The following is an 11,966-nucleotide window of genomic DNA, read 5'->3' on the forward strand; positions in this document are numbered from 1 at the left end:
ATGTCGGAGGACTGCATGCCCAAGTATCGGAGCGGAGACCTGGTGTTTGCCAAGTTGAAGGGCTATGCCCACTGGCCAGCCAGGGTAGAGCGCATGGCTGAACACAACCGATATCAAGTCTTCTTCTTTGGGACCCACGAGACCGCCCTCCTGGGCCCCAAACACCTCTTCCCCTACGCGGAGTGCAAGGAGAAGTTCGGCAAGCCCAACAAGAGGAGGGGCTTCAGCCAGGGGCTGTGGGAGATAGAGAACAACCCCACCATCCAGGGCTGCGACGGCCAAGACCCCCCAGGGGAGAGCAACCCCCAGGGGCCAGCACCAGCGCTGCAGCCCGGGCCCTTCGAGGGCACCGAGGCCCAGAAGAATGGTGGCGGAGATGAAACGGGGGAGCTGGGCTTAGTGGAGTGGGCCCAGGGGCAGGAGAAAGTGGGACCACTGAAGAGGAGCCCTGAGGATCGGCTGGAGGTCGCCCCCAAACGCCCCAAGGAGGCCGCCTCAGTCAGCGAGGGGGAGAAAGTGGAGGTGGCGGCTGCTGGTGAGGTTGCGGAGCCAGGCCCTGTCTGGGGACCCCCCCAGGAGGAGGGTGAGCTACAGGATGAAGCTGCGGAGGGGCAGGAGGGGGCTGAGGCTCCTGGCATCAGAGTCCATGAGAGCCTGTAGCTACCCAAGTGTCAACAAGAGCCCCCAACCCCTTCCCGCCTCTGCCTGTTAAGGGAAAACTGGCCAAGACCTGCGAACTGGGACCACCTTCCCGCCCCCACCCGCCAGTCTCCAACCGGCCCGCCCCCATCCACACCCAGCCTTGAGATTGACCTGCACGGGCAAGCTCCTTGTCTCTCACCTCTGCCCTCACACCCCTGGGACCTAAGTGGGGGCCTCTGCACCTTGGGATGAAATGAGGCCACTGAATACCTTCCTACCTGGAACTGTCGCTCAGTCTTCTCTTGGGACCTACACCAGCCATTTCCACCTCTCTACACCCGTCTCTCCCTCCCCCGACATTCTAGGCCTCTGAGCTGGAATCAAAGGCAAGAGCAGAAAGGACGAGGATGAAGAGCAGCGGAGACTTCCAGAGGCCTAGAAGGGGCGATTCTGAAACTGTGATGGTGGGTGGTTCGTGGCAGGAGAGTGACATCTTCCCAAGCTCCTGTCCACTCCTCCCATATACCTATTATACCAGATGATTAAAGTTAGGAAAAGTGGAACAGCTTGTGGGGTAGGGCCTCCCAAAAATCCTTTTGCTGACCCAGGGAGTTCAGAAAGTTGTAGTTTTTCAGTCAAATGATTGGGGGAGCTTCCAAGATTTTTGTGACATCCAAAATTTAGCTTTGCCCAACTTCTTGGATGGGAATGATGAGGAACCTCTGTCCCCATTTAGATCTCTGGGACCACATGGGTTGCCTGAGAAGAACGCCGGCCACCCTTCACCTCTCCCCACAGCTTCAAGACTGTCTTACAGTCATACATCACCCAGAAATAGAGCCAAGGCACAGTTTAGGAAACCTATTTAACAAAAAGGAAATTTTTTGAAAATTAAGAACTACCCCGGCATACACCTCCATTGGGCCTCTAGCTTTTCCATTATTACTCCCATTTCTTAGATGAACTTGGGGGTCCCCTTTCTGTGTGGCTTGGTGCTGTTCCTTTTGTAGTTAAGGCTTGGTGTTCCTTTACAGTGTCATTCCCATCCACATCTCCCAACCTGGTACCTTGAGTATTATGACCAGGCCTGATATGTAACTTCCTGAGAAGAAAGAAATAAGCGGTCCCTCCTAGTCTCTACCTAGTGGTCTCCCTATGCCCTTCTCATCTTTTGCCTATTTTATCCCGAAACTTCTCCCTTGGGCTCTGATGAAAAATTGTTGACTAGCTACCTTCGGAAGTTTAGATCTGAAATATTTCAATTCTAGGAAATAAAACCTGTTGATTACGTTTAAACAAATCTGTCTGTTTATTTGGTTTCTGGACAATTGGCTGTTAAATGTCATGTTCCTCTTGTTTTCTATACATTCTGTGTAGGAACAGTTATTCGTAATACACAGGGATATTTTAGAATCAGCCTTAATAAAGTTTTGTTATTTTAAGATCACTACTTACTCCATCTAGTAGTCACTGCCACTGATTAGAAAGAATGGAAATCAACAAAAATATTTGAATGATGACAAACTGAGACAATAACTGAATTTCTTATATTCTATGTGCTTTGCCAAACTTCAGATCTGGCAAAGAATAAGGGTAAGAGAGAGTATTGGGCCTTCTTTTGTTTATTGTTGCTTTTCCAGATTTTATCACTGGTCTCCCTCCTCTAACACTTTTTACATGAAAAAGGCAGTAGAGCCTGACCGGGTGGTGGCGCAGTGGATAGAGCATCAGACTGTGATGCGGAAGACCCAGGTTCGAGACACCGAGGTTGCCAGCTTGAGTGAGGGCTCATCTGGTTTGAGCAAAAGCTCACCAGCTTGAGCCCAAGGTCACTGGCTCGAGCAAGGGGTTACTCGGTCTGCTGAAGGCCCATGGTCAAGGCACATATGAGAAAGCAATCAATGAACAACTAAGGTGTTGCAACACGCAACGAAAAACTAATGATTGATGCTTCTCATCTCTCCATTCCTGTCTGTCTGTCCCTGTCTATCCCTCTCTCTGACTCTCTCTATGTAAAAAAAAAAAAAGAAAAAAAAAAGGCAGTACTTTTACATTTCCAGTTCCTAAAGTATGTAGTATCTGCAGGATAGTTTGTCTTTTCAGTGGCCTTGTGTGAATATCTGGGAATATTTAAATATACTTAATGATAATTGCATACTAGTTTCCAGTGTCTATATTCATCAATACTGCATGCATGCAAAGGCTTAGTAAATACGGGTAAGTCATTCTCATAGAACATGCCAGGCCATGACTAACCAGCAAGATTAGTAACTGAACACAATTCTATTTCTCCATCTCTGTTCAAGATAGTATTATTTTACTCCAAGGCTTATAAATCAGATGATTTGTTGTTTTTCAACTACTACTATTGCATACTAAGAGTTACTATTCAATGACTGTTTATTATGCAGTCTTTGAAGTAATCTGGCAAGGTAGGCATTAGTATCAATATTAAATTTTCCCACTGGAAGCAGCTCTGATTCAGGTTAAAGTGATTTTCCTGCACTTCACCAAATACTGTACTCAAGATTCAAATAGAGATTTTACTGAGCCAACCTAACCTTTATCATCTGCATTGTACATTAAAAAAAAGCACTAACCATGAAATTAGAGGTTAACAAAATTTACATTTTAGTATTAAAAACAAGTAATTATAACAGTAGCTAATATATAATCTCTAAATTAAGCCAGGCTATATACTATGTTCTATAAGTAATGTCTTTATTAATACAATTACCCAATTAGGTACCTATTCTAATTCAAAGATGCAGGAGCTGTTTGCATATATCCCGGGTTCAGTCCCTGTCAGGGCACATGAGAGGTGAACACCTGCTTCTCTTCCCTTTCGCACCCCTCTCTCTCTTCCTCTCCCACAGCTAGTGGCTTGATTGGTTTGAGCGTTGGCTCCAAGCACTGAGGTTAGCTTGGTTGATCTTAGTGTCACCCTGGGCACTGAAAATAGCTTGGTTGATTCAAGCATTGGCCCAAGATGGGGGTTGGATCCTGGTCGGGGCACATGCAGGAGTCTGCCTGACTATCTCCCCTCCTCTCACTTAGAAAACAAACAAACAAAAAACAAAGATGCATTAACTGAAATTCAGAGATGTTAAGTATTTTGCCAAGGTCAGACAACAGTAAATAAACCAAGATTCAAATGCAGGTCTTTCTCATTCTAAATCATAAGTGCTTTGTTTTATTATTCTATTGTTTCGCAGTGAATAAAATGAGAGTATTGATTCTCCTCTACTATTTTGAAGTGAAACTTTAGAAATTTGTATAGCAAAAAATATATTAATAAATATTGCTAGTGAGTATTTGAAATAAAAACCTTTTGGAGCAACTGACATTTGTCATTAAATGACTTGGCGAAATAATGAGGACAACTGCACATTCAATATTTTTCAAGAAGTATGTTACTATAGGAAGTCTGAATATGGATTGGTATATTTGCCATAGGCAAGCATGTGATTTTGATAAGATTTATATGAAAGCACATCTTCTGAAATGATTCAATAAACTGAAAGATAGGAAATAAAATTACTACCATTTGAGTCTCTTTGTATTTTTCTTTCTAATGTCAGGGATAGAAAAAATTGGTGTTTTTTAGGGAGCATTACATACATTTGCCTTCTTGATGACTGTAATATGGCAATGAAAATGGTAATTGGACTAATAATAGTACATGTAAAAAATGATATGTAAAGTTAATAAACAAAATTAAAACCCACTAAAGAAACTGAAATGTAGAAAAGTCTGTACTCTCAACCCTCTTCTTCTTGGCAGTAGATACTATTTGTATGCCTTGGAGGAGAGATGTTTTTGTGTGGACTAAAAAGATGCTGTTTCTAAAATCTCTTTGTTGCGTAAAATTCCCCATAGTGCCAGTGCTGTCCTTTGTGTTCTGAACAACACATGCTTTAGTGGCAAAATTACTGATCAATAGTTGGTTACCTTACTGAACAAAGAGCACTGCTCAGCCTCTGGCTGATGCTGTGTTGTGGGTATTCAGATGTGTTCATGAGTGTTCCAAAGATCTTGTTTAAATGTTCCATGTGAATGTGTGCTCATCACATTGTTAATGATTTGCAGACGTATTTCACATGTGGTTTCTGTAAGGCTTTCAAAGTATTTGATACTTCACACAAACATTTTACATCACTTTGACGAGGGACTAAGATGCCACCAAGGGTTGTAAATTTTGTTTCTTTCTTTCGGTTCTTTCTTGTTCTGCACATTTTCATCAACAGTGTGAATTCTTTGTGGCTCATAGCTCCATTTTATGTTTTCTGAAAATATAGTAGATATTTAGGGTACATAGGGCATTTTCTATATGGTTCATTGTCAACACTTGTCAAAGAAAAAGTTCTACTATGCATGCTACGTGTATACACAGCTCCTTATATTTAGAAAGAACTGCCTCTCCCTTCTGAGCCTGGCTGACTTCTCAAGGTAAGAGTCAGTCCTGTATTTTCTTGTAGCATTCTATGCTCACACTGATCATATCCTAATAACCTGTAAATTTTTTACTCTTCCACTAGGCTGGAGTAGAAAGAAAATGGGTTTCATTAGTATTTTATTCTCATTCTTAAAACATGCCATAATTACATAATAAAGAGTTTCTAAGTGCTTGAAAGTCTTTCAAATGCTTGAAAGTCTGCTGTCAAATACTCTTCATAATTATAGTGCCGGAGTAAAAGTCACATGTGATGCTGACTATAGTCTGACTCTGAAAACAGGGAGGCAATGTAAACTGACCCATGGACTAATGTCAAATGCCAGTTGGAGTTATTTTGTGTTCATGTAAGTAGCTTTTTAAATTATGTGATTTTAAAAGCATTGACAGCTCTAATCAACCTAGAAAAATCACTCTGTGATGCCAAGGCAACGCTATATTTATTTTACCCAAGTTTTCCTACTATTTGAATCACTTGTCTTAGTTAAACCACATATGGGGCATCATTTCTATAATGGGTAGGGCCCCAAGTAAGCAAGAGAACATTCTGGTTGCTGTCTTCTTCATACAAGAGCTATGTATTAACCATACAGTAAAAAATTTACAGTAATAAAATGTCAGTATGCCAAGGAGAACTTGGATCTGCCACTTGTACAGCCTCTTACAGTGTAGACACCTCACTTAGTGTAGACATTTCTCAAAATTTAATGAATTAATTTATTTACCACACAATAAGGCCCCAATCTCACAAGCCAACTATCTGGCTTATACATAAACACTTCTCTTTGTGAGAAAATTGACCATATTAGATTTTCAGAACTATAAAATAGAGCTCTACTAAGAGGCTTTCTAGATTCTAACATCAGTTGATTTTGTCTTGGAAGTCTGATTTTTTTTCATGTACTCTTCAACTTCACTGGAATGGTCTTGAGAATGGCAGAGGACACACAGAAAATATCATGGCAAAGGTTCTGGATGGCCAAATCTGGTCTGGAAGCAGTGAAAAAAACTTGTTCCACTTTGAGTCCTGGTGTGTGGTCAGTGCCCGAGGAGTATGGGTCATTTGCTGAGTACTGTTTTTCTCTCTTCTTTTTATCACTTTTTTTTTGGTGTGTGTCACAGAGACAGAGAGAGAGAGAGACAGAGACAGAGACAGATAGGGACAGACAAATAGGAAGGGAGAGATATGAGAAGCATTAATTCTTCATTGTGGCACCTTAGTTGTTCATTGATTGTTTTCTCATATGTGCCTTGACTGGAGGGGGGCTACAGCAGACTGAGTGACCCCTTGTTCAAGCCAGTGACCTTGGGCTCAAGCTGGTGAGCCTTGCTCAAACCAGATGAGCCTGCGCTCAAGCTGGCGACTTCAGGGTTTCTAATCTGGGTCCTCTGCATCCCAGTCTGATGCTCTATCCACTGTGCCACTGCCTGGTCAGGCATTTTTATCACTTTGGCACAAGCTCTTCTTTCTTCAGAGAAAGCTAACAGACCTATTCTCCTTTCCCCTGATGAAGCATCCTCAAAATGACTACATCAGAATTAGGTATCACTCCAACATGTCCCAATAAGACCCTGGTTGCCCCTTAATAGCATTTAATTTACTCTTGGTAAACTAGTAAAATCCCTTTATTAGTTTACTAGTAAACCAGCAGGTTGATCACCCAATCTACATTTTATGAAGACCGAAAATATGATCATTTCTGCTTATTTGAAGACCCTATTAGCCCTTATGGGAAGCTCAGTGGATAGAGTGTTGGCACAGCATATGGAAGTCCCAGGTTCTATTCCCAGCCAGGGCACACAGAGAAGTGACCATCTGCTTCTCCCTACCTTCTCCTTCTCTCCCTCTTCCCTTCTTGTAGCCAGTGGCTGGATTGGTTTGAGCGTGACCCTGGGCACTGAGGATGGCTCAGTTGGTCTGAGTCAGCCTCAGGTACTAAAAATAGCTTGATACTTGAGCATCAGCTCAAGATGAGGTTATCAGGTGCAGCACATGCAGGAGTCTGCCTCACTGTCTTCCCTCCTCTCACCTAAAAACAAAAGAAAACAGAAAAACCTAGCAGAGTGTGAGATTCGTCTTGAACAATCAGTAAATGGTGGTAGGTAAAGAAATGAATGAATGACTAAATTTTGATGCTCCCCACTCTACCTCAGCCCTCAGAAAAATTTGTGGAATCTATTCATGCCTAGTAAAACACAGTAAAGGGAGCCTAAGGATTTTTAAAACCTGAGTATATACCAGTTATTAACTAAGAGTAAAAAAATTATATAGAAGTAACTGTCTTGCTAACAAACCTTAACAAGACAGAAGCCTAAGGAGTATAAATCAAATTATCCAAGGTCCTCATCTGAATCTGACTGTGAATAAACATATAAAATACAATATCTAGCTCCTTAAATTATATTTGCTTGAATAATTTTATACTTCATTATCAACTTCTTTTAATGCAGGAAGCAGCTTGGTGGCATCTGGCTTTGGCGCTCCCTAAACTCAGATTTAATTTCTAGCTCTCCTGTTTAAGAGCAGGGCAATCTCAGTTTCCCTCAACTAAAAATTGTGATAGTGACTTTTATGTGACAGGTTTGCTGTGAGAAGCAAACAAGCCCATATATGTTAAAATGTCAAACACAGTATACAGAACAAAATAGTCATTATTTACATGTCAATTCACTTCCCTTTAATGTAGTCCAGAGAACTAACCACAGCATTTGAAGTAATTAGAGGCCAACTATCACTTTTATTTAGGAAAACACTGGTCAGCTCTGCAAAATTCTGAGAAGCTCCCTGGTTGTGATGTACACAGCAATTCTATATTTAATTTGCCCATATGCAGAGAAAAAACAGAAATTGTATCCTCCTATTTCCTCATATTATTCTTCAAATAGTGTCTTTAAATTCCCTTACCATTAGCTAAATTATTTCATTTGAACACATCCAATTTAAAAGATCCCTCTTTTGGCATGACTCATCCCTCCTATGGCTAATTTTATTGCTCTGTTATTTCCCTAGGATCCTATCCCTGATTTCCAAAGAGTATTTCTTAACTGCATCTCCTTGAATACCTCATATCCCTGATATGTTTCAACTGCAGAAATAGCAATTGTGTGCTCTAGTTATATCTTGGCTCCCTTGCCTTTTTGTCAGGGTACCTATCTGTTCACACATAATTTTAATGAGCTGCCCAATTCGATTACTAAAAGGCATTGGAGTGTTACATGGGATTGACCATTCTTTCTAGAAGCTCTCTCAGGTTTCATATTCTCCTGTGATTTACCAAGTGTCACTTAATTTTGCTTCTTTTTTTATTTTTCACACCCTGGCCAACTCTTCATCACAGTCATTATCCACCTCTCTTGGAGATCTACTTAACACTTCATTAAAAAATATGTTCAGCTCAGCTCCTTTCTCACTGCCCTTCAGCTGTCAACAAGACCAGCTTTTCCCATCTCACTTGTCATTCTTCTGGTGCTCAAACTTTGTCAATCACTAGTTCTTCCTTCGGCGCAGTGCATTCTAGGGCCTCAGCTCAGTGGGGTCTATATTTCAGCCTGTGCTTCTTTTCCATCAACCTCTAGTCTGTTTTATTTGTCCTTGTTTTTACCCTTAAATGCTGGCACAGAAGCACTTATTTTTGGGAATACTTTGATGACAGCACCTCAAATATCCTTTTAAAAGAAAAGCAAATATAGGAAAAGGTCAAAGTTACTGGTCTACCGTATGAAAGTCACTTTTTTCTTTTAAACAATTAAATCTGCTGAATTGCTAGAAACTTAATAACAACTTAGATTTCACAGTTTTTTGGTTTGTTAGAGGTAGGTGCAGGAAGAGAAAGCATTCTTGCTACAGGAAGTGTTTCTGCATTGTACCTGATTCTGTTGTGAGCACTGGGTATAGAACAGTAAATATGACAGACAAGCTATCTACTCTCAAGAAGCTGGTAGTCTATGGGAAAACAGACCAATAGACATTGAATAAATACAATGATAAATTCAGAATGCAGTAATCTCAGAGTATGATAGAGAATCACTAAAGGAGGGACATAGCTCTCAACTCAGAAACTCCATGGATCATTCCAAATTAAACTGTTTTTAACAGAACAAAATATTTCTGTCCTATGAATTCTTAGCACTATCACCTATGCTAATGGGTCTCATCTTTTTTAACCATAGAAAAGGACCCCAAAGACTTTCATGCCAGAAAACATTCCTATATATGTAACAAAAAAATTAATAAGAACCATAGCTCCCATTTATTGAGTGCTTACTATGTGCTAGAAACTATTCCAGGGGCTTCAGATACATCAGTAAATAATATCAACAAAGAATCTGGCTTCTTGAGGTTTCTATTTTAGCAGGAATAGAAAGGCAATTAAGAATAAATTTAGTAAATAAGAATAGTTATTGTATGTTAGAAAGTTATAAATTACTTGGAAAAAACAAAGCAAGATATGGAGGCTAGAGAGAGGCAAATGAGCATTGTGCAACATTGAATAGGTCAGTGAGGGTATCAGCCAAGTTTATGTGCAGACCTGGGGGCTCTCCCTTTCCGTGCCCTTCAAGTCATCATCCCATCAGAATGTAAGTGAATAGTGGCATCCTTATACAGATGACCTTGAATCAATATAATTGTGAAAATAGGTTTAACCCACAAACTCAAATATGCATTATTGATCATGTATTACAAGTGGCACACCTCCTAGCAGAGAAGACACACGAATCCTATGATATTTGAAATGAGAATCATTTTTCAATACCACTGATTTTCCAGTTTATCATAGATTTCCATGTGGCACATCTTCCCGACTGTGGTGTAGACCCAGATTTTATCTTTATGCTATTTAATATTTTATGTGCTTCTTTTCCTCCTCAAATAGAAAATATTTAACCTTAAGGGCCATGAAATTTTTCATACCTTCTGCAGAACCTAGCAGAGCACTTTATAAAGAATCATCCACTTTTTATCAACTAACTTAATGAAGTCACAATGCAGGTAGATGGTAACAGCACACCTCAGTATTCTGAGAGTATGTGTGCATGTGAAATAAGTTCATATAAGATCGAAGAAGTTATGGTAACAGTTGGATGCCAAAGCAGCCAGATGGAGTATTCATTAGACATGCTGTTCTATGCTATGCCTCTACTTTAAGGTCCATAGGATGGGTGTATTTGCCCAAACAGCTCCCTATCCTAATCTTTGTTAGATAATATCTCTGAATACAAACTGATTAATTCACCCTGGAGTGTGTCTAGGGAGGGCAGTGTATGTATTTCTGTGGAGAATAGTCTAAGGAAAAAATTTTAATTTAATTATCAATGTCATAAGGACACTCTGGGTTGAATTTCTTGTTAGTGTTCAGTGATTTTTGCCTTTAGAAGCCTTCTCCATTATTTTTTTTTTCTGGCCCAGAATCTGAATTGCCTCATGGCAGGAGTGGGATTTGGAGTTGATATAACAGATATAAAGGAAATATATTTTCAGGGTCCTGTATTCTATCCAGTCTCCCAAGGAGAATTCTGTGGTATTCTGGGGTTTTATAAAATGTAACTTGTAATGCCCATCTTTTTGATGAACAATATAAGCCTCAGTTGGATGACAGTATAGAATATGCAATGAGAAGAGTTTAAGGTTAGTTAAACATCTCCTTTCACACTCCATAGAAAAAACGATAATTTTGCTGTTTTCACTTGATTGGCATTTCTAACAACTGCTCACCTGTTAGCAGGCATTGCCATTAGGTCTGAATGTCACAGCCTTGGGAAAAAAAAATTCACGTTAAGGTCCCTCTGTGAGTCAGAAAAGGGCTGTTTGGGCCATGTCAGTTAATGAGGTAGCTGATTATCTATCATTTCATATTCCTTATGACTTCACAAGCAATCAACATCCCAAATATATTTTAATCATGTTGATATAAATGTTTTAATGCTAAGCAGATATAATTCAGTGCAGGTATTCTGCAATGTTTCTGACTCTGTGTGTTAAAATAAAAGAGAGAGAGAGAATGATGAAAATGATATCTTAAAACCCAGGTGCTCAGTTTGGAACCAAAAAATAAAAACAAAACACATTCTACACTCTCTTGTCTCCACTTCCCTCCATCACTTCCTCCAAAAACTATCACCTTATCAGCTCCCAGAAATAAATATTACACTATGTGGGCGAACAATCCTCTAGCCTTTTTACTGTGCTCACCCCATGAACTGGTTAAAATGGTTTCCTCAAATTTGAAAACAAATAATTATAAACGGGTTAAAAATAGTGGACAGCGATGGCCCCCAAACCTTTGCTCCGAGGCTATAGCTTGGCCTTTGTGTTAACACTGAAAGTCAAAGAGAACATTCATTACCAAAAGCTGTATATTTAATGCTTTTTCCTGATCTTGTGGGATCAGGATAAATACCACATATTTATAAATTTTAAAAAATATACAAGCCCCACACCATAGATAGTTAATGATGATGTTCCTTGTGCTATACTTGAAAAGCTGTTTTGAGGGTTCAAATAAATTGATGCTCCCAAGAATTATACCACAAAAATAATTAGTGTAACATATATCTGCAAGGCTGCTCTTTCCACACTTTTCCTCTCTGGCTCATGAGGACAGATAGTGGAACATTGCTATTGCTGCCACCACTTCCCACTAATCATGGCCATTACTCAAACTGGGGCACTTGAGGTCACTAGTGTGGTCCTTGCACACAGGACCCTACTATTCATCCTGTATTGTTCTCTAGCTTGTGAGCTACAGTAACAGGATTATAAAGCCGATCCATTCTTTGTATATGAGATGTAGATTTGATCTTGTGTTGTCCTTCTGCATCATCTATGATCTTACAAACTCTAGACATAAGACTTGCAAGCAGCCTTGTAAAA

At 40.1% G+C, this 11,966-nt stretch overlaps 1 protein-coding gene across 1 annotated transcript; it reads left to right on the forward strand.

The window, feature by feature from the left end:
- On the forward strand, positions 1 to 660 carry HDGFL1 (HDGF like 1). Its single transcript, XM_066372254.1, has one exon. It carries the CDS (start codon positions 1 to 3, stop codon positions 658 to 660), a length of 660 nt encoding a protein of 219 aa, XP_066228351.1.
- The last annotated feature ends 11,306 nt before the right edge of the window (positions 661 to 11,966 follow it).

The sequence above is a fragment of the Saccopteryx leptura genome, chromosome 3 (genome assembly GCF_036850995.1).
Source record: "Saccopteryx leptura isolate mSacLep1 chromosome 3, mSacLep1_pri_phased_curated, whole genome shotgun sequence".
Classification (NCBI taxonomy): Eukaryota; Metazoa; Chordata; class Mammalia; order Chiroptera; family Emballonuridae; genus Saccopteryx; species Saccopteryx leptura.

Coding starts and splice junctions, on each gene's coding strand:
- HDGFL1 (XM_066372254.1), top strand. CDS start 1: ATGTCGGAGGACTGCATGCCCAAGTATCGGAGCGGAGACCTGGTGTTT.